At 39.6% G+C, this 23,785-nt stretch overlaps 1 protein-coding gene across 1 annotated transcript in view; it reads left to right on the top strand.

Annotated features, from left to right (window-relative positions):
- LOC102207415 (gamma-aminobutyric acid receptor subunit pi) overlaps positions 1-23,563 on the top strand; it is a 73,412-nt gene extending 49,849 nt beyond the window's left edge. The window contains exons 4-10 of the mRNA XM_005735108.1: positions 2,908-2,975; positions 6,737-6,954; positions 9,025-9,107; positions 16,420-16,557; positions 16,690-16,842; positions 18,267-18,457; positions 18,669-23,563. Coding sequence (XP_005735165.1) covers positions 2,908-2,975; positions 6,737-6,954; positions 9,025-9,107; positions 16,420-16,557; positions 16,690-16,842; positions 18,267-18,457; positions 18,669-19,034 — 1,217 coding nt within the window. The 3' untranslated portion in view covers positions 19,035-23,563. The remainder of the gene's footprint in view (positions 1-2,907; positions 2,976-6,736; positions 6,955-9,024; positions 9,108-16,419; positions 16,558-16,689; positions 16,843-18,266; positions 18,458-18,668) is intronic.
- Positions 23,564-23,785: the final 222 nt, after the last annotated feature.

Raw genomic sequence — 23,785 nt, 5'->3', positions numbered from 1 at the left:
AATTGGTAGTAGGCTTTCGAGCCTATACAGCTTGGAGTAAGACAACATGCATGAAGAGGATGATGTGGACAAAATACTCATTTGCCTAATAATTCTGCACTCCATGTATATATATACATATACACACAGCCACTGCCACTTCGAATACACTTTGTTTTTGCTTTGCAGATCATTGTATTTGAAATTTTGAATGTTTTCCCTTTCCTGTGTTTGTTTTGTTGATATTTTAATAGTTTTAAATTAAAGAAAGGTTATAAGAAAAAATAACTGGCCGTAAGTTAAAAAGTGATTATTCCCCCCCCCCGAGGACACTTTCACTAGCCAAACCCAGGTGTGATTACCTGTTGAATCAAGAAAACACTTAAATAGAACCTGTCTGACAAAGTGAAGCAGGCTAAAGGATCTGAACAAAACATGACAGAAACACAGCATGGCACGGTGTTAAGAAACTCAAGAACTGATGAGAAACAGTCCCTCACATCTATCAGTCTGGAAAGGATTACAAAGCCATTTCTAAAGCTTTGGGACTGGCTTTGGGAATTACGTTGAAAGCCATTCTCCACAAAAGGAGAAGACTTGGAACAGGTGAGAATCTTCGCTGGAGTGTGGGCCTCCAAAAAAATGACTCCAGGAATCATTCAGATCTCATAAAAGAACCCTGGGTAGCATTTACAGAACTGCAGGCCTTACTTGTTTCAGTTATGGTAAGTGTTCATCATTCAGAAAAAAGAAAGTGACTCTGCAAAAATGACATCCATGGGAGAGTTCGAAGGCAAAACCACTGCTGACCAAAAATATCCCAACGGATTGGTTGGTCAAGATGTTTTTGGCAAATGTGGCAAAAACATCTCGACCACTCTCAAGACTTTTGGCAAAATATTCTCTTGACTGATGAGACAAAAGATGAACTTGATAGAAAGCTTGAATCCTGTTACAGCTGTCGTAAAAGTAACTGTAAATGATAGAAACATCAATTCTGCTCTCTATCATAAAATCCCGACAGTAAATGTCCAGCCATCAGTCATGGCCTGAAGGTCAAGCCCATTTGGGCAGGATAATGATTTGAAACACACTAGCAAGTCTATCGTGAATGGCTCAAAAACTTCCAAAACAAAGTTTTTAGAGTGTCCTAGTCAGAGTCTAGCCTTAAATCCATGCTCAAAACCTCTCAAATGTGGTTAAAATTAAATAAGTCTGTGAAGAAGAGTGGGCCAAAATTCCTCTACAGTGACATGAAAGACTCATTGCCAGTTGATAGCAAATGCTTGGTTGCAGTCTTGCTGCCAATAGTGGCACAAGCAGTTACCAGGTTTAGGGGGCATTTAGTTTCTCACATAGGGCCAGATAGGCTTGAATAGCATTATTCCCTTACTAAATGAAATCATCTTTTGAAATCTGCGTTTTGTATTTATTTTGGTCGTCTTTGTCAAATGTCTTAGGCTAAAAGTAAAAAAAACATCATCAAATCAAATTCGACCTGATAAAATATGAGCCTTTGATTTTATCTCACAAATAAACATTTCTGGTTAATATTGATCAGGCCTCTAACACATCACCTTAGAATAATTTTAAAGCAATACATTCAAGTTTGGGTTTCCTCACATGACTGGTTTGCGTCAGGCCTCTTGTCCAACTCCTGTTGGATTTAAGTGATTCTGGAGCTTCGAATCTTTGCTCTTCTTTAGCTGTATTTTGGTAGAACATCTTGTGTTCTGTGCACTGTTTTCTTGTCGCATTACCCACACTCTCTTAAAACTGAGATCATTTGTTTCCTGACATAATTTGATCTGATTCAAAATGCTTTGCTTCATCAGTGATGGTAGCCTTCTTGCCCTTGAGGCAGCCAAACAGCCCTGAAAAAATTATCCTCCCATCCCCGTGTTTTAGAGATGAGATGCTGTAAGGGTTTGATGATTTAATACAGTGAAATCCATTACAACAAACAGTTGTAGAATGGTCTGCCCAAAAGCTGGCTGGATGTCTGCATGATGACAGCAAACTGCATACAGGTATCACTGGTCTTTTCGGAGATGGTTAGAGATGGTTTTCTAATATTTACAGTTTTTTTGTTTGCAACAGTATCCACAATTCTTTTTTTGAAGACCTGAGAAATCTATTTTGTTAATGCCATGATCAGTACCTTAAAACTTGATAACCTTGCAAGCTTTTGCCACACTACTGTACCTTTGTATGATAAAGTGTTGCTAAACTGCCTTGGTCATATAAAACAGGTGCCGTGGGACCCTCCTCCACCTGGATTCTGTGTGCCGTGTGCGTGAAAATTACAACTGGCACCAAAAACTCTACTTAACATTCTGCTGCAGTGAGGCTCCAGCATTGCCTTTAGATTTGCATCTCTTATGCCATGTTGCTGCTGTAACCCTTTAACATAAAACATAAGAACTTTTTAGATTGTCACATGAAAATAAGATAAGAAGCGTGGCCTTAAATGTGAATGTTTCACAGCCAAAATTGTGAGAACTAAAGCCCAACTGTGGCTACAGCCACACTCCCAGTGGCAGCTGTGTCATCCCAAGGCTGCACTCATAATGAGATCTTCAGTCTGTTTTGGCAGCGGTCAGTGAGAGAGGTGCTAAACTCTGTCCTCTGGTTTTCTTTCTAAATTACTTGTGTCTGTGTAGACACAGCTGAGTGGGCAGTGACACTCACAGCACTCATAACCAGCTGAGGTCAACCTGAATATATAATAATGTGTCATGATACAGCTCAGCCTTTCTCGATGTGCCACAGAAAAAGTTATTTTCAAGCAAAACATAGACTTTAGTTTGTCTGTCAGTCTGCCAGATAGACTATTAACAAAGATTAATGTAGACTAAAAGTGAAGGGAGTAAGCAGTGTGTGAACATAGAGCAGTATGTTTTTGAATGGTTTCTTCTTTTTTTCTAGATGGTCCGGTAACAGTGGGTATGAGTTTGGACATTGCCAGCATTGACACCATTTCAGAGATCAACATGGTAAGAGTATCACACTACTGAGTTCTGAAATTAAACAATGAAAACATGCACTACCAATCAAAGTTTCTTAATTAATGGTCTTTCCTTTAGTTTCACTACTTTCTACAATGTAGATAAATACTGAAGACATTAAATATATAGAGCAAGATATATGGAATTATGTAGCAAAGAAAAAATTGAAAGAAAAGTCTAAATATGTCTTATATTTTAGATTCCTCAAAGTAGCCACCCTTTGCTTTGCTGGCAGCGCTGCAAACCCTTGGCCTTCTCTCAGTAAGCTTCATGATGTAGTCACCTGAAATGGTTTTCACTTCACAGGTGTGTCTTGTCAGGGTTCATTTGTGGAGTTTCTTGCCTTCTTAATGGGCAAGTCAGGTTGGCACAGCTGACAGCCCTATTTGACAACTGAATTCTTCTTATGGCAAGAACCAATCAGCTAAGTAAAGAGAAACCACAGTCCATCATTGCTTTAAGAACTAAAGGTCAGTCAGTCCAGAAATTTGCTAAAACTTTGAACGTGTCCCCAAGTGACATATTCAGTCAAAGTCAAAACATCAAGCACTACAACAAAACTGGCTGACATGAAGACTGCCCCAGGAAAGGAAGACCAAGAGTGCTGGAAAATGGACTGGTTCTTATATAGCGCTTTTCTACTCTTCTGAGCACTCAAAGTGCTTTACACAACTTGTGCATCCACCCAAGCACATTTTTCCTAGGTGCTTTCTAACTGACATTCACACTCCGATGGATGCATCAGAGAGCAATTTGGGGTTAATATCTTGCCCAAGGATATTTGGCATGCAGACTAGGGGAAGCCAGGAAACCTTCCAATCAGTAGATGACCTCCTCTACCACCTGAGCTACAGCCACCCCCAAGTCACCTCTGCTTCTGAGGATAAATTCATCCAAGTCACCAGCCTCAGAAATTGCATCTCAGATTAGAGCCATGTAGAGCTCCAGTAGCAGACACATCAACTGTTCAGAGGAGAATCAGGCCTTTATGGTCAAATAACTGCTAAGACACTACGACTAAGGAAAAGCAACAAGCAGAAGAGATTTGTTTGGGCCAAGCAGTACTAGGAATGGATCAGACAAGTGAAAATCTGTGCTTTGGTCTGATGAGTCCAGGTTTTAGATCTTTGGTTCCACCCACAGAAAAGATGATTGGATGGTCTCTACAAGCATGATTACCACCGTGAAGCATGCAGGAGGAGGTGTGATGGTGTGGGGTGTTGACACTGTTGGGGATTTATTCAAAACTGAAGGCACAATGAACCAGCATGTCTACCACAGCATCCTGCAGCGACATGCCATCCCATCCTGTTTGCGTTTAGTTGGACCATCATTAATTTTACAACAGGGCAATGACCCCAAACACATCTCCAGGCTGTGTAAGGGCTCTTTGACCACGAAGGAGAGTGATGGTGTGCTGCACCAGATGGCCTGGCCTCCACAGTCACCTGACCTAAACTCAGTCGAGATGGTTTGGGATGAGATGGATTGCAGGGTGAAGGCAAAAGGGTCAACAAGTGCTCAGCATCTCTGGGAACTCCTTCAAGACTGTTGGAAAACCATTTCAGGTGACGACCTCATGAAGCTTATCACAAGGATACCAAGAATGTGCAAAACAGTAATGAAAGCGAAGGGTGGCTATTTTGAAGAATCTAAAATCTAAAATATGTTTTCAGTTTCACACTTTTTTGTTTACTACATAATTCCATACGTGTTCATTTATAGTTTTATAGTTGCCTTCAGTGAGAATCTACAATGTAAATAGTCATGAAAATAAAGAAAAACCATTACCAAACTTTTGACTGGTAGTATCGATACATTTCATGGGTCCCTAACTAATAAACCACAAAGGTTAAAACTGATTAAATGCAACAAGAAACTGTGCAATGCAGGTCAGAACACAACATTTTTCCGAGTTTATTGATCAGTCTGTCTGTATTGTGAAATGTTTGAAAAAACATCAAACCTGTTAGCAGTTATGAAAAGTTTATTGCCTTTTTCCTCACTTCTTTTAACCCGATGTGTACACGTTTTTTTTTTTTGGTATGACCACCTTTATTCTTCAAAGCTTTCTGAACTTTCAAGCTTTCTCAAAATTTCTACAAGTAGTCTTCTCAAATAGTTCTCCAAGGTTCCTGAACTACATTCAAAGCTTTTCTTTGGATGTCAGCTGCCTTTTATTCTGTTCGTTGTTAAGATGATCCCACACCGCTTCAATAATGTTGAGGTCCAGGATCTCTGGAGGCCAGTCCATGACTGATAGCTTTCCACTGTGTATTTTCTATACAAATATACTGTGCTGCATTGGCCTTGAGTTTGGGATCATCGCACCGCTGAAAAATTAAGCTGTTGCCAATCAGATGCTTTCCAGATGGTATTACATGGTGGATCAAAATCTGATGGTATTTTTCTGCATTTACAATTCCAATAATTTGAAAAGATAGGGTTAAGTAGAGACCCACTCTTGTATCCCTCTTCTAAACTCCTCCATACGTGTTGATGAAACTTTGAATTTGTATTCATCACTCTATTAGACCTGTTGTCACTTATTTTCAGCTCAGTTCTTGTATAATTGGCATACCTCAGCTTTGTCTCTCATGTTATCCTCCCTAAGAATTGCTTCTTGACGCCACTATTCTGTTAAGATAATTTATTTCGCTTCAGCAAATAGTGTGGTGGAATAACTCTGAGGCCCTGTGTCAGGTCATTGCTGGACCATTGCTGGCCTAGTAAACTATTGCTTAAGACCACTTTAAAAAATTACCAGAAAGTCTAGCTCCTTGGAAGAAAAACTTAAAGAATTTTATGCACTTTATATTTTTGGATTGCATTTTGGAACTTACATATCTGAGGACATGTAAGGTCAACAGACATAGATAATCATCCCCATGCTGGACCTTCAATGAAGCAACTTAAAATTAAAAGTAGGGAAGACAGAATTTAAAACACATTTTCAAGAGTTAATCCATGTTTAAAAGAAAAATCTTTATCAAAAAACTAAGCAGGGCAGGGATAGCTCAGTAGGTAGAGCGGTGGCCCCATGATTGGAAGGTCGGGGGTTCGACTCCACTGAACGGCTACCCTGAGGTACCCCTGAGCCCTGAGCAAGGTACCGTCCCTACACACTGCTCCCCGGGCGCTGCACTGGTGGCTGCCCACTGCTTCACTGGGTGAATGGGTTAAATGCAGAGGAACTATTTCCCTATGGGGACTAACACGCACGCTTTACTTTTTTTAAGCTACAAAAGTTTCAGTATACTGGAAGTGCATACTCGTTTTGCTCATATGAGATTGGACTTTCTTGACTAAGAGTGGTCGACCAACCTTAATTAAATAGTGAGTGCAACAATGACTTTCCTTTGGGAATGGTTAATTCCTGCAATGCTTGCTTTGTGAGAAAATTCTGCTTACAGCTAGCATGCAACACATGAAAATGGTTACATTGTCTCACATGATGCAACAGTAAGACTTTGAAAAATAATGTCATGAAAAAAAAAATAAGTTCAGTGTGCTAAAAGAACAGAACAAACTTGAACAGAACTTGCTGATTTGAAGCAATGTTTTGAATTACTGCTGCTTGAGGCACAGAAGGGCTTTGGGCTATGTAAAAATTGCAAAAATTGTAAAAATACAACAACACTGAGCTCGGTTTGCAAAAACATGACTTGTCTGTCAGCACATTACTGACATGCTTTGTAAAAACAGTGTATCAGCTCTACTAATGACGTGTTCGGGCCTCATTACTGCAGGACTACACGGCCACCATATTCCTCCGCCAGCGATGGACTGATGAGCGCTTGGTGTTTGAAGGCAACAAGAGCCTGAGCCTTGACGGGCGGCTAGTTGAGCTCCTCTGGGTCCCAGACACGTTTATTGTTGACTCCAAGAAATCCTTCCTCCATGACATCACTGTGGAGAACAGGCTGATCCGCATCTTCCCCAACGGGACTGTCCTTTACGCACTAAGGTGGGGTAACAAATAAAGATTGTGCGTTGATGGGCTTGTTCTGTTTATTGTTTTCTGCTTTGACAGACAATGAAAAGTAGTCCGGGGAATGGATAGGAACATTGGCTGAGGGAAGAAGCGTGGGTTGAATATGAGATAATGTGATTGCGAAGCAGGGAGTTTTGTCAATTCTATTACTTGTGCATTGGATTGCATGAGTATAGGACCATGTGATTTGGCAATACAACGAGCTGTGGGCTATCAATGCAACATAAGTCCTGTTAGGATCTGGGAAACAGATATTGTACTGTGTGCAAGGCTTAAGATCTGATGGGATCTTGGCAGGCTTCTCAAATTTGTATTACCTTTGCACTCATAGATACTGAGTCAAGCAGGCAGCTTTTTTAAAACTGTGGTGAGAGGGATTTAAACATCCTACTGTGTTACTGTCACATGCTGTAACCTCAACTCATCAACAGATTGAGGAGCTGTCCATGATCTGGATTTGACTTCATTGACTCAATGCTTTTGTTTTTTTAATTATTCTTCCATATACAGTTTATGCGGAAAGTATTCAGTGCTTCACTTCTTCCAGATTTGGTCATGTTACAGCCTTATTCCAAAATGGATTGAATGTATTTTTCACCTCACAATTCTACACACAATGCCCCATAATGTCAAAGTGGAAATAAATGCCTTCAAACTCATGCAAATTTATTAAAATAAATAAATAAAACATGTACATAAATATTCACAGCCTTTGCTCAGTACTCTGTTGACCTCTGACAACAATAGCCTCAAGTCTTTTTTCAGTATGACACTACAAGCTTTGAACACTTACTTTTAGGCAGATTCATTCTTCTTTGCAGAACCTTGCAAACAGTGGATGGGGAGTTGGGGAGGTTGTTCAACAGGCGTTCAATTCTAGGCTCTGGCTGGGGCATTCAACAAGATTCACAGAGTGGTCCAGAAGCCATTCCTTTGTTATCTTGGCTGTGTGCTTACGGTCATTGTCCTGTTGGAAGATAAACCCTCATCCCAGTCCGAGGTCCGGAGTGCTCTAAAGCAAGTTGCCATCGAGGATATCTCCGTACATTGCTGCATTCATCTTTCCCTCAACCCTGACTAGTCTCTCAGTTCCTGATGCTGAAAAACATTTCTGCAGCATGATGCTTCCACCATCGTGCTTACGTGTAGGGATGGTATTGGCTAGGTGATGATCGCTGCCTGGTTTCCTCCAGAAATGATTTTTGGCATTCAGGCCAAAGAGTTCAGTATTGGTTTCAGCAGACCAGAGCATTTTGTTTCTCATGGTCTGAGAGTCCTTCAGGTACCTTTTGCAGACTCCAGGCTGGATTGTGCTCTGAAATGCACTGTCAACCATAGGACCTTATATGGACAGGTGTGTGCCTTTCCAAATCATGTGCAGTCAACTAAATCGACCACTGGTGGGGTATGTGGGTGTTATGTTATAGTAACCTGAGTTAGGTAGTCTCTCTTCACAGTCCATCCGTATATAGTACAGTATTTTAAACGTGAACATGAGTTGTGTTTCTTTTTTTTCTTTTTTCTTTTTTTAAAACACGTGTCATCCTTAAGTACAGCGAAATTCAATTTCTTGACTTATTGTTGGGAATAAATAAGAGTTTCTCCAGTCTTCATGGACCTTTGCTTTCAATACAAAGAAGTGCTTACCGTCTACGCTTCAGTGTGGCAGAAAAATGTGGAGGAGGATGGTGCTTCACAGTCAGAGAACACGACTAGTGAGAGTAAAACAAGCCAGAAAAGATAGTCAGGAGAGAAATGACCACCTTGGGGAATTGGAGCTGTGAAAAATGACAGAGTGAAGTGAGAAATATGAGGTGCTGGAGGAAAGGGACAGCTGTGGTAAATGTTTCAGTGCTGTGCTGGAGGGAATATATGAGAAAGCACTGAGATGATTGTAGCCAAAGGTTAAGCAATTAAAGGAAAAGCTAATTTGAAAAGGATACTGTATGCCACTTTCATGCTTTCAAAGTCTCCAGGAATAACAAATATCATTTGCCGTTGGTAACCTTTTTCATGGACTTAAATAACATTTCTGTTGTCTAGGATTACCACCACTGTGGCTTGCAACATGGACCTGACCAAGTATCCCATGGACAAGCAGACCTGCACGCTACAACTGGAGAGCTGTAAGGCCACTTTATACTTAAAGAAAATCTGATCTTTGCTACCTGAAGCTGTGGCAGAGTTGTTGGTGGGTGGGCATAATTTCAAGTAAATCTGATCAAAACAAAGGATGAAATGGATCACTTTCATGTTCTGCATTGGTTGTGTGTGTGTGTGTTTGTAAAATTGCACGAATGTCATACATCATACATAAACTGGATTTACTTCAGTCTTGATGAAATGTTTCATAAAGGACATAACTGCTGCTGTGAAAAAAAAGAAAAATACAGCTAGTGCCTCGGGTTACAACTGAACCACCTATAAAAACACTGCACAATGAAAATCAAGAAAATGAAAATTTTAAAAAAATGCAACGAGAGGAAAAACAGCCAGTGGTTGAGGTAGGGAGGGTGCTATGGTCTGCAACAATGATTGCCTCAAGGTGCTTTTTATTTGTACGGTAAAAACTCTGCAATATTAGAGCGAAAACCATAACAATGAGATTATCCCTTATGAGCAAGCACTTGTTGAAAGTAGGGAGAAGAAACTCCCTATTAACAAGAAGAAACCCCCAAAAGGGTTAGAGCAGTGGTTCTTAACCTTGTTGGAGGTACCGAACCCCACCAGTTTCATATGTGCAGTCACTGAATCCCTCTTTAGTGAAAGATAAAATATGATTTTTTTTTTCCAAATTCAAGACATAGATATGTTTTTTACTGGTGCACAAAATGAGCCGCGCCTGTCAGGGCGGAGGCTCTGCCGAACCCCTGAGACTGACTCACCGAACCCCTAGGGTTCGATCGAACCCAGGTTAAGAACCACTGGGTTAGAGGATTAGAACTGTCCAAACTAGTCTTATTGTTACGATGTCAGATACAGTGCTCCCGTCAATGCTGCTGCTTTGTTCATGGTGCTCTTTCGTAAAGATACACCAGAATAAATTACTAAGTTTTTGTGCAAATTCAACACGGAAGATCTGTAATCACTCATTTTGCTGCTTTCTTAGATATTCAGCTGCTAGTCTGTTCTTTACATCACTACCACTCAAAACACTCAAACTCAAAACTGACATCATTACACTAGTCCAGTTTCTTTGAGCCAGTCAGCCTCTACTCCATGTGGTTTAAATTTCACTGCTTTACCATCATTCTCCCTTTCAGACTCGTTCATGCACCTCAGGTCCATCTAAGCCTTCATCTTCATCTTGACCATCACCAATGTCTAGACCCTGAGGGATACAACCTTAAATTTTGTCACTGCTGGGATCCCATTCTGGCATGATGGCATCGTCGGAGTCTAATCATGTTTTGCTTTAGGCACCTAAGTGCTTGGTTATATTAGGAAAAGGCTTGTGGCTTGGGTTGATATACAGCCATATTTCAACAACATCAGTTGCACTTTGTGGGCTAGGGTTTGGTCAAATGTACCATAAGAGAATGGTAAGAAAAATAGTAATAATAGGTGACATGAAAATAAAAATAACCCTCACCCAGCTGTTGTTTAAGACCTACTTTTGGCTACTCATTGGCAGATTTGTACACCAGATGCCTTTCCTTATTGGTATAGTGACTTAGACAAGTAAAACCTTTCTGGTTCAATCCAGAGAGGAGAGGCATACAGTATAATCCAAGCCAGTGGTAACATTGCTGTAAGTGCATGAAGTCTATTACAGCTAACAACATTACAAATACTTTACTTGTGGTTGAAACATACTAAAGCTAGCAGAAGCATTGTAATGAGCAAAAATGGCAGACTGGGGCAGCTGTGCATTCTTTGTTTGAAAAGATAGCAATGGAAAAATATTTTCCATGGTGACATCAGTAATGTAAGAAAAGCCTGGACAGCTAAGACAGTATTTCATAGAGGAGCACTGTTTTAATAGGGGTCCATGTCCACATAAAACACTTTTTGCACTGGAAATGCCTGTCACCTCATTTTTATAGCACTCCTCTTAAGCTCTCATTGTTGCTAGGTTACAAAATCCTTCTTTCTAAAAGTTTTCTTTTTCCACCATGAATTACTCTGTTGATATTGTAATTCGTGCCCTCCTTTTCAGCACTGTCAACGCTCAGCTTGATATGATTTGTATAGAAAATCTATGCCATCTTTGCACACAGACCCTAACGTACTTTGGCAAAAAAAAAGAGCTAAAAGAAAGCAAAAATTACAAAAACATGGCATGACAACAGTTTGGCAGACAGATCCACATACTATCAGGGTTTCTCATTTAATTCATTTTTTGCACACTGTATTGTGCTATGAATGTTAAATGGAAAAATCATTTTCTGCATTTGTCTACCCTTAATAATGAAAAAGTAAAAACATCCCATTTCTTTACAGCGTTTCCAATTCAGAATCTCAGGGCGGGGCTGGATACAGTCCCAACTATGGTTAGCTCTTAATCAGTGTTCCCTCTCATTTTTCATGTGTCTGAGCGAACACACAAACTCCCTGAGCGGTCCCTTGGACCACTGTGAGCAACAGCAGACGTGTGCACTGTGGTCACGCCAGCATCGACTCCATCCAAGTTACATGGTTTATTAAAATAATCAAATTAAAGCATTTACATTTATGTTAGACTACTTTTAATTAAGTGCTTTAGCCCACTTACAATGAAAATTAATAAATAAATCTTGTTCATGACCTGTGTCGTATGTTAACACTATTGGAAGTAAAAACAACTTGAACTCCAATTTTGAAAACACAACTTTCTTTCTTTTCTTTTTTTTTTTAAAATAAAGCTCTGACTTGTATTATGAGTATGAGTCTGTGGTCTGGGAGAGAGTCCTGTAACTCTCTGTCTGCAAAATACAGTATATGATGACCAATGTTGGGCAATTAATTATATAGTTACTTCTTCAAAAAAAGTAACTGAGTGTTGCAAACAACAAAGTTTTTTGCAGCTGTTTACCTAAAAATGCTGCCAAGGCGGTTTTTTAAATAAACATTTCAAACTATTTACAGAACAATCAGCTGTTCTGCATCAAATCTGATGCCACACAAATTATTTGTGCCACTCCAAAAAATAATTTCTGTCCACTATGAGATAAAGGAGAACAACAGCCTGCAGGCCTGACAACAGGAGATGTATTCCTGTAACATTCAGCAGTCGCCTCATTGTTCTGACACACACAACCAAACTATTGACTACACTACACACTAACTACACATATTTGAGCTAAACGTCTCTCGCATCTCCAAACACTGCAGTCACTCCTAAAACTTCCCCCCTTCCTAAACAATAAATGCTATGTTGGCATATCATTTTTTGATTGGTCGACATGGTACATTTTTCGACCAATAGGAAAGGGTGGAGGTTTTTGTGTTGTCATTGCTCACAGGCTTTCGAGCGTTTTCCTTATAAAACGCCGTTTTTACTGTTTCTTCCCGCAGTAAATATAAACAACGACAGTATTCAGGAAGAAAACCAAACGTTGCATATTTTTGTTTATCATAACTCTGGTTTTACTTGGCTTATCAACACAATTTAAAAACTGGTATAAAGTCCATACTTTTTCCCTCAATTGTTCCGTCTGTCCTGCTCACATCTCCAATGGTTGTACACGTTGTCACTAACATGGCTTCACTCCACATCAGCCACGCCGCTTTGCTAACTAAAACACCGGTGTCGGCACATAAGGACGCTGCCATAGTCTGTCAACAACGTTGATTAGCGGCGTATATACGAATGTGAATCGCATCATTGGCTGGAGCACCCAGTCACCGGTCACTTACTGACTCACACTGCAGAATGAATTGTTAACGTATTTATTTTAATTGCAATTCAGGTTAGGTTAGATTTTTTGTGCGCAGACACCGTGCCTGCAGTGCGCGATTGCGCGCGCCCGCAGCTTAGTGGCAGGGTACACCTGCCCTTTATCACAGTCTATCACAGAGCTAAAACGCACAGACAATCATTCACACATATCATCAATTCAGAATCACCAGTTACTGGGGATTTTTTTTTCCCCAGACAATATTTAAAATATAAAAAATAAAAATAAAAACAGGTGGTGGTGCTGAAGATGTTAAATTATATCACTGGGAGTGACCAGAATAGACGAGATAAGAAATATTATATATGAGGGACAGTCCAGGCTGAGTGGTTTGGGAACAAAATTAGAGAGGCAAGACTGAGATAGTTTGTAAATGTGCAAAGGAGGAATAGTGGATATATTTGAGAAAGGATGTTGAAGATGGAGCTGTCAGGCAGGACTAAAATAGGAAGACCACAGAGAGATTCATGGATGCAGTGAAGGAGGACACACAGAGGGTTGGTGTGACAGAGGTACCTAAATCATCAGCTCTCCTCCACCGTGCTCCACAGCTGGTATCAGGTGTTTGTGCTGATATATTGCATTTGGAAAGACAATACCAAAGTGAAGGCGCTTGATCGTAATACACACCGACACATTTGTAGAAAACTAAAGGATATGGTTGTGATGTTGATGTGATGTTGCAAAGCATGCGCTGTCAAGTTCTTTTTATCGAGAAGACGCTTTCTGCTGCCAACCCTTCCTAACAAGCCAGACTTGTTCGGTCTTTTTCTAATTATGCTGTCATGAACTTTAACATTTAACATGCCCATTGAGGCTTGTTAGTCTGGGCTATATTTGCTGATATGTCCGCTCCTGGGAAGATTGAAAGCTGTCCTGAATGTTTTCCACATGTGGATACATTTTCCCAGTGTAGAATGATGGACTTTAATTTTTTTGGAAATGGCCTTGTGGCCATTCCCAGACTGATGGGCAGCATGAATTGCTTTTTAAGATCACTGCAGATATCGTTCCTCCTTGGCATTGCATAACCCACAACTGACTGCTTCAGACCAGTGAACTGACAAAACTTTTACTATTATAGACGTGGTGTTACTTGCTGAAGATCAGTTTGATCATGAACACCTGGCTGCTACTTTCCCTCTTAATTCTTGTGGAAACAGTACAGCTGTACTTAATTTTTCATGCCCTGCTTCTGCACTTGAACTTAGCTTTTGTTAAATCATGACTCGGTGTAATATGTCGGGCTTTGTACTTCGTCTGAGGTTGCTAAGGACCAGATTTGTATTTATTATGGCCTGATACATAAAAAGCTGACAGGGGGTATACTTTCTTTTTCACCACGATCGCATGTCCATTCAGGAGAATTATTAAAGCAAACAGAATGAATCTAACAATAGCTGGCGTGCCACAGCAAAATTCATATAAATTCAAAGGGGCTTTTAATGCACAGTTTCAAGTTTATTCCTAAAATGTCAAACTATTCAGTTAGACTTTGAATAATCTTAAAGCCACAGTCATTATACTGCAGGGTCAGTTAGGGTCTCTCGAACCAAAACCATCTAATCCTACAAATCCTTTAAACGTACCCTAATAACTGTAGAATGAAAACCTCTGCCACAACACTGCAAAAATTCCTCGCTTTTTAAAAAGTGTATATTTTTCGTGACACGTTGCTGAAAATGGGAGACCATTTTTCCTAATTATGACACATTTTCATTGCCTTGTGCAGTAAATGGTTGGAAGAAAAAGCCTTCCTCACACCTCTCCACTATTTCCACCTGCTCATCTACTGTCTTTGCTTCCCAGCTTGCTTTTGCTCCATGCTATTAAATGACGGCAGCTGGGCTAAGCTAAGTCAGATCCCTGCCAGAAGCCCACCAGGACCTCAGTGCCAAATAAAACATTTAGCTGGAGCTCCAGTGCCACTTGACAGCAGGCATAAAGGCATCTGGAGGTTAACGTTAGGTAACTGAGAGGATGATGGATCCTTCCTTCACCGCTTTAATAATTCCAGGCTAAATATCTGCATCTGTTTCCTTCTGTCTCTCTCTGTGTCTGTATGCCCCCCCCCCTCCCCCTTTGCCATTTCGCTCTCATCGTGCTTCTCTATCTCTGCTGCTTTCTCTCCATCTCTCTCGCTCTCTCTCTCCCCTCCTGTCCTCCTCTCCTTCAATCTCTATTTCCCGCTTGCTTGGTCTCTGTGTCTCTTTATGAAGATGTATATTCAAGGATTTATTTCTTTTAATGCTGTGCCAAAAGTGGATCCTCTGCACAGGAGGAGGCTTTAAAGAGAGCGTCGTCGTGGGAGGGTGAGGGGCATTTAAATTAAGATTGCGGTAAAATATTTTCCGCATTCTGACAGCAAAAAGAGTCAAAAGAAAGTGACGGCCTTTTGTAATCATGGCTGTAAGTCAAATTTTTGTGGGGACGCTTTCAAAAAAATACAACACTCTTGGCTGCTTGCTACAGGGCACTGAATGTAACTCTTTCCATGCTATTGCACAGCTTGCCACTGACCATCTGTGTCTCTTAATTTGTACAGTAACGATAGGGCTTTAGGTCAGAAGAATAATGACTTCCTCTACCAAGAGAATTACAATGAAATATAAAAAGGTGAATTTATTGGACCTTTCAGGTTCAAAGTCACCACTGCCCTTCATTAGGAAAGCTATGCTTCTAGTATTGTGGCTCTGGTCAATAATACATGACTCCATATGGGTTTAAACAGAGAGAATTAATGAGCGTTTCATGCAAGGCAGATTACTGAGGTGCACACCAGCTTCTGCCAACAGCGTGTCTTCACGCTTTTGTTATTCTCTTGCTCCCTCTGCAGATAAATGAGAAAAATACACCTAAGAAGTTAAGCCTTATTAATCACACTTTATCCTTATTTTTTTCTTTTTTACACGAGAAACACTAGTTATTACTAACTGATACGATTACACATTGTTACATTGCTCTGTCAAAGGTGCAACCACAATTAACCGTGGCATCTTTGATCATATTAATTTTGCATGCCTTCTTTTTCCAAGCTTTATTTGGGTTATCTAGGCCCTCTAGGGCCCAGTGCAATATGCATGATCAGTCTGTTATGGTAAGAGGCAAGAGTTAAGCTCTTCAGCAGGACCCTCCCCTCCACACACACACACACACACACACACACACACACACACACACACACACACACACACACACACACACACACACACACACACACACTCATTTCAGCATAAGTGGCATCAGAGCTCATCAACCAGTTATTGCACAAATCATTAAACCGCTAACTGTTCCAGAGAAAAAAATTGTTTGTGTGTGTTTTTTACAACAACACTGGTATTTAAAAAATTAAATTTCAATTCTGCCTAATTTATTATGATAATATCATAATAAATTGTGTAGCTGTTCTTGTTATATGCTTTTTGCTTGCAGACTCTCCCACTGCTTCCATGCACACAATCATTAAAGTTACAGATAAATTTCACTGATCAAATTAATTATTTTATCCTGTATAGTAATTAGAGCAGCTTTCTTCATTGTCATCTTTTCTTCTCTTTAGGGGGTTACAACATAAATGATGTTATGTTCTACTGGACCAGAGGAAATGAGTCTGTCAGTGGTTTAGACAGTCTCCAGCTGGCTCAGTATACAGTAGAAGACCACTACACATCTGTCTCAGAGGCCATCTATGAAACTGGTAACAATGATAACCAAAACCATTGTTTAATTCTTTAAAAAGAAGTGTTTTGTTACTAAAGACTATTGTGCATTACATCAATACATGTAAATGTACTCAAATTTAGTTTTTTTATTGTCTTTCTTCTTACAGGCAATTATCCCAGGCTTGTCTTCCACTTTGAGCTGAAGAGGAGCATTCTGTACTTCATTCTGGAGACCTATGTCCCCTCTAGCCTGCTGGTGGTCCTCTCATGGGTTTCATTTTGGATTTCCTTGTCTTCTGTTCCAGCACGTATTTGCATAGGTATGGGATAATCCATTTTTCTGTTCATTCAATCATCAGAATCAGATTTAGAACATTTCTTTTTGAGCAAATGTCATATAGTTTTACACTGCAACTTAAGCGTTATTATTGCTGCTGTGTCCTGCTCTCTGTCAGTCATCATAGTAAACCTAAAGTGACTGAGATGCAATCAAAGTGTAGACTTTCATCTTTAGTTAAGAAGTTAAATGCACCATCTGCAATTTCTGATGGGCTCAGATGTAACCGGACAAATTAAAATGCTTATTTTTAACACTGTGTTGAGTATTGTTTTGTAATGGTTGCCAACTGATGGACCTCACCAGAGGATTCACAAAGGGATTTCTCCTTTGTGATAGTTTTGACTTTTGGAATTTTCAGCTTTTACCCAGTGAAGCTGAGATCAGGGACTTACTGGTAGGTAGTGTTGATTTTCAGTTTGTGATTTTAGATGATCATTTCTTGAAGTTGTATCTAGTGGAAACATCTAAGCATGTAAATTTTCACAGTAAGTGAACCTGGACTGGTTTAGTCTCGCCCGGACCTTACTCCCCCCCCCGCCCAAGCCTTGCCTCCACCTTTATAATGACTCTGTGAGCGTAGCTCCGTTAACCTCCACCTTAGGGTGCCTGCTCTGGAACCTGGTGTCGGGTTCCCTGGCTGCTCCCCCATCCGGCTAAAGAGACTTTTTCCTTTTGGACTCTGCTGCCGCACTCGTAGTCTGACTCTTGTTTTATGTTTTCATGTTTTGTGACTATTGCTGAGTTAGTTCTAGCCTAGTTAGTGCTTCGTAGTTCTGCTTTTGTTCATAGTGTCCAAATATTCTAGTATTGTATCTAGTAACACTGAAGTTTTTGCCTGCCATAGAGTGAGTTAATTCAGTTTCTTAGCCCCCTGAGTTTGTACCTCCGAGCCTCCATGTGGTGTCTGCATCTGAGTCCTCTTCCCTGTATTGGCCGCCCAGTCGTGACAATCATTTGCTGTTACATTCATTGCACACTAAGGTCAGCAGTGAGATTACAAGGTGCAACTCAGTGCAGGGTTCAACTTGGATAATACTTATGGATTGTGTTTTCCATTCAAATATCCCGCCTCGTTTCATTTTCTTTACAAAGTATGTCAGCATATTGCCAGGAAACACGAAAACCATCACCTGAGTTTCCATTGGTAAAACTGGTGCTATGAAGAGCAAAAGCTGGATTATTTTTGTATTTTTATTTTTTTGTTGAAATGCATTGGGTTATCAACATTTAGCTTTTTATTGGCATTTCTGCATTTACAACCAATAACTCCCGTTCAAAGCTGACCTTGGCCTGAGGCTAAGTTAAAAAAACAAAAAAAAACAAAAAAAAAACGTGGTTTTCTTTTTAGGTCTTTAGTGGTTCATCAAAGAATCCTACTTGACCACTGTCTGTGTTCTGTGCCAGGAGTGACCACAGTACTGACCATGACAACTCTGATGATGGGAGCCCGGACATCACTACCCAATGCCAACTGCTTCATCAAGGCCATCGATGTGTATTTGGGGATCTGCTTCAGCTTTATCTTCGGAGCACTTATTGAGTACGCTGTGGCCCACTTCTGCACCCTCACTCACGCTGATGCACACATGCTCATGGTGAGATACTCCTGGATGTACTTACATTAACTGTTGATTGTTGTGGTCATTACTGTTGTCACAGTCATTGTGTTCATCATGGTGGTCGCTGTCATTGTCATCGTCATCATCATGTCACCATGAGCATTTTGGGGTAAGTTGGATTTCTCGGATGTAAACGCATTGTGTTTTTGTTTTAATTCAAACCTAATCTTTCTTCTCTATCTTGCAGTACGGCCACCGAATGTACGACTTTGATGATGAAATGAACGGCATCATCACCACCATCTCCACTCACTCCAACAGGGCCAAGAGGCGCAAGGAGCCCGCTGCAACTTCTCCTTCAGTTCCCGCCTCAACAGAACTCGCTGTCAGGCCCTCTAGCCCCTCGGGCAGTGAGCCCAAGCCTGAGGCGGCACCTCCAGAGCACACCAACTGGTGCCTCACTGTTCTGGCCACCCTCCGCAAGATTCTGCGCGCCATACACTGTTGTCATGTGGAGAACCCCCACCATATAGACAACTACTCCAGAGTCACCTTTCCACTGTCTTTTGTCATTGTTAACCTACTCTACTGGACATATTATCTGTACTTTTAGCATTTGTTTAAGTGCTGCATATGTCCAGGAGAGTTTAAGATGGAGAGTGTTAGTAGACAATAAGTGTACCTTACTGTACATACGTACAGTAAGTGTAATTCAGGTGTGTTTTGGGTTGAATGTGTAAAACTTCTACATTTGGACTCATGAGCGAGGTCGCATTGTCATATGGGATTGTTCTGGTGGAAAAAGGGAATGCTCATAATTGCAGCTCCATTTTAAATATTAATAAGTACTCAAACTATGACATTGCTTAAAATTTGATGGAATTGGTTTTGATAAAAATTGGCCTACCTGACTATGACATGGTGATATTTTATAAATTCTGTCACGCTTTAATATTTATTTTAGGATGGAGCTGTAATTGAAGGCTTTATGACAGAATTCACCTGCGCTATTGAGTGAGAACAAATTCACATTCCACTTTGAGTCTCTTTTATGATGGATTGATCATTGATATTTTACAACTCCTGTTTCTGCCTGCAGGCACAACATTTAGAGTGAAATAGCAAAAGTAACAGATGGCAGAAGAGGGCTGAAAACGACAGGCAAGGGAGGTGGAAAAATCACTACAATGGAGCATGTGTTGAGAAATATAAACCTCCAAAGGACGAGCTTTCTACTCATTGTTGAAAGCTCTCATTCTTCTGTGTCCTTGTGTGAGTTATTTTTAATTCGCTGCAGTACTGTTTCTCCCAGCCTGCATATGACCCTTTTTTCATTTCTATAAATGTAGTGGCCTTGGATACCTTCAGTTGTATTCTGGAAATCTGGCTATCATGAACAGTTTAATGGCACTTGTCACGGTATGAATCTGTTCTGCTATTTCATAAAGGGAAGCACACCTGCACACTCCAAGATATGGAAGTCCAAAGGGATCCATGTTAAATAAATAAATATCAAATTACAAATGAAAATTCATGTTAATAAATAGAGTGAGATTTTATATATATATATGTGCTCGGCCTTTAGATGTAGAAATACTCTTTACTTTTGTTAAATCCCAGCCTAGAGTATGCTAGCCAGCCAACCAGCTAGATTAGCTTCTCAGTCTTCTCAGTCCAGATTGTTATTTTCTTTTTCATCAAATTGCTAGATTTTAGAGCGCTGACTAATCTTGTGAGTTCAAAAATAAAATAGGCTTTTAAACATATAACTGCCAGCTAGCAAGACTGTTGTAGGAACATAATTTCTATAGTCATGTGAAAAAAAGAAAAAAAAGAAAAAAGAAACATTCACAGGAGTCTTTACACAAAAGTGTTCTAGAGATAAATTCAAGGCCACCTGGAAGCTAAAGCTTGGCTGTAATTGGGTCATTGAACAGGACAATGATCACAAGATCACCAGCAAGTCTCCAGCAGAATGGCTGGAAAAGAAAAGAACCAAGGTGTTTTGACTGCACAACATTCAAACTTGACTGAAATGCAGTAGTGGCACCTTAAGAGAGCTGTAACGGAACTAAATCAATATTGTACAGAAGAGTGGGTCAAAATTTCTCTGTAAGAGGCTGAAAAAAGTTCATACTGAAAATTATTATTTAATTTTTCACATGAATAATATGTTGTCTTCTTCCACAGCAGTTTTAGTAAGAAAAAGTATTAATATCTAATGAAAAACTTAACATGAAATAAAGCGTCATTGAAAATGGCATCCTGTAAATCACGTTGTAGAACAAAACATTTCTTATAAATTATAGTAGCTTAATTTTAATAGTGTCTGAAATAATCTCATTAGATCATCTGTATACTTCAGTTTATTTGTATTATTATTTATTTATATTGGAGCTTTTGGGTTTCCATACTAACTGGCAGGCATAATGGAAAACACAGGTGTAAATATAAAGGACAGCAGACATACAGTATACCAATACAGACAGGTACTATGTTACAGTGATAAATATATGCAGTATTTCTCTCTCTATGGGTTGGCTGGTAGTGTTTTCACTGTGGTTTTTCAATGGATCGGACAGTTAAAGTGTTAAAAATTTTAAGATGGATTTAAATATGAAATGGATAAAATATTTAAATAGGATGTTGTCATCTGAAAGTTATCTAAATGGAAAATACATAGAAATGTTTGAGGTACTGTTGGGTCAGAAGTTTATATACACTCAACATTGGCATGGATGTTAAGGTAAGTTTGGGGTTTTAATCATTTGTTTGAACTGCTCTTTTTCCAGGGTGGAACGATTGTGTATATGATACATCTTTAATAACTTTAAAAAGCAAGACTTTTGTTCAGTAGCGTAAACCACAAATTTTCAATGGGGCTGAGATCAGAGTTTTTGGGAAGCTCATTCCAGATGTTCAGTGTTAGCCTGCTTTGTCCCATCCAAAACTTGTTTTGATGTGTGTTTGGGATCATTGTATTTCTGTTGTACATTCAGTTGTATCCAAGTTATAATCATTTCCTCCTTTCTTTTTTGTTCTATCCACTTTATGGAATGTATTAAGACCCTTGGCAGCACAACAGCCCAAGAGCATGATGCTAGCACCACCGTGCTTGGCTAGTAGTATAGTGTTCTTAGCTTTAAAAGTCTCACATTTTTTTTATTGTGGCTAAATAGCTCAATTTTTGTCTCATTAGACCATAAAACCTTTCTCTAGAAAGCATTTGTATATGGGCAGCTGGAAAATTGGATGTGAGCTTTTGAGGCAGAGGCGGTTTTTTTTCAGATAGCACCCTCTTAGTCTGTGGTGATATCAAACTCACTTTACTGTCGATAGTAACGCTGGTGTCCCAGTGTTTCCAGTTCATTGCAAGCTTGTTTCTTAGTGGTTTATTAGTTGTTCCTAAACATCCTAACTAATTTACTCTCATTTAAAGGTGAAACTTTGGGCCTTCTTTCTGACCTTGGCAAATTAGTGAAACATTTGAACCTCCACTGATATAAAGTTGATTGACCTGACAATCTTGGAATCTGCAGTTTATAGAAATGGTGCCAAGAGACCTTCTTGACCAACTTGTGTAAATCTACAATTCTCTTTCTCAGATCTTCTCTGAGTTTCTTGGACTTCCCCATTTTCATGAGTACTGGTCAATTGAATGAGGGCTCGCAAAAAAAAAACATTTTTTGTCAATGATGATCACGAACGGCCTATTAACGAAGTTAATAGGCCTTGGCCATGTCAAGTTAAAAGACATCGGAGAACCTTGAGCGGCACTTTGAATATTTGAAGGCATGCTTTATATTTGAGCCTTTATGTATAGGTTTGAGGCTGTGCAGATTTGCAAATATCTAAAGAAATTCAAACACCCAATTCTTGTTTTTTTTTCTTTACAATCATTAAAGATGTTGTACAATCATCCCACCTTGGAAAAGACAAGTTCAAAGAAAACCTTAAAAACACAAAATGACCCTCATGAACATTATGAGTGCATGTAAACGACTGTACTCAACTGTGGAACTCTTCAGTTTTGTAAACTGTTAACTCTCAACTGTTTCAGTTGAGATGATACAGCACATTCTCTGTCAGCGTTGTGAACCAACCAAAGAACCAAAGACTTCAATTTAATTCAACCATTCCTCTTCGTTTCTCTTTAGTTCCCAAGAGATTTTTTCAAGTTATGTCATGTTTGTTATTCATTGAAGAACTCTGAAATAGCATGAAGTTCATATTTCAGATAGAAAACAGGATTCAGTTGAATATCAGAAGTGCATGTTTATTTATTGCTGTACTCAGTATTGCTATGACATAATCTCACTCATTTAATATGAAAACTGGTACAAGTTTCACCATGATACAAGTCTCAGAGGTTCCATTTCTAAGAACTACTTCTCAGTGTGCAGTGACGAGCTAAATTGTTCATATTTGAATGTGCTTCATTTTAGCTTCTACTTCTCCTTTTAACCATTTTTGAATATACCATCAACTACCAAACATTTTGATTGATCTTTGTCTGATTATAATACAAAAGTAGGATATTTTTTGTTTATGCTCTTCCTGCATGATTGTCAATCGTATCTTTTGTTTTTTGTTGGGGTTTTTCCGTTGCTTGATTTGTTTTGGTTCAACATGATAGAGAGGAATCATCACTAAAGAGTAAGAAAAGACTGTTTCATGAACAAGATGTATATTTTCATTTGATTTGGTCTGTCATCTGAGTTTAAAGTAAGAATCTGCTCAAACTTCTGTTTTCTTTTTCACTTTTTTTCAAAACTTTGAAAGAAATGAATGATCTGTGACTGTGTTCTCTGGACGCACTGATCTGGGGGAAAGGTTAACGTGATAAAACATAGACTGCCAGGTTTTATATAATATGGCACCACAGTCATAGTTCTGATAGTAATCTTCTCAGTGAAAAGTACAAGAAATGAATGCCAATATGGAGCCAAAGAACCACAAAAGCAACCACTGAAGCATCTTGTCAGTGTGGACGCACAGAGTCGTAAGGTTGTCCTAAGGTATGGCTCCACAGTTGCAACTACAATGTAAATGCCTGTTTGCTCTAAATGGACAGCATTGTTGACGGTGAAGGTGCAAACAAGATCGTTTGGACATGTTTGGAGCAACAGTTGGACTGCCCCCCCCCCCTTTCTGTCCTTTTGTGGGACCTGTCAATCTTCCAGGAGACACTGGCTATTATAACAGCCTCACAGTTCTTGGGACATCTTCATGTACAATCTATTTATACACTGTAGTACCATGTTAATATAGACTTCAGTTTCCTTATTGTAAATAAATAGTAACACTATGCATGTTTAGTCTGTGTATGAATATGAATGATAGCAATAAAAAAAGAGGTTTAAC

This window comes from Pundamilia nyererei, unplaced genomic scaffold (assembly GCF_000239375.1).
Source record: "Pundamilia nyererei isolate P.nyererei 1_Seehausen unplaced genomic scaffold, PunNye1.0 scaffold00062, whole genome shotgun sequence".
Taxonomy (NCBI): Eukaryota; Metazoa; Chordata; class Actinopteri; order Cichliformes; family Cichlidae; genus Pundamilia; species Pundamilia nyererei.
Note: the sequence above shows the minus strand (reverse complement) of the source record. Positions and strands in the feature narration are given on the sequence as shown.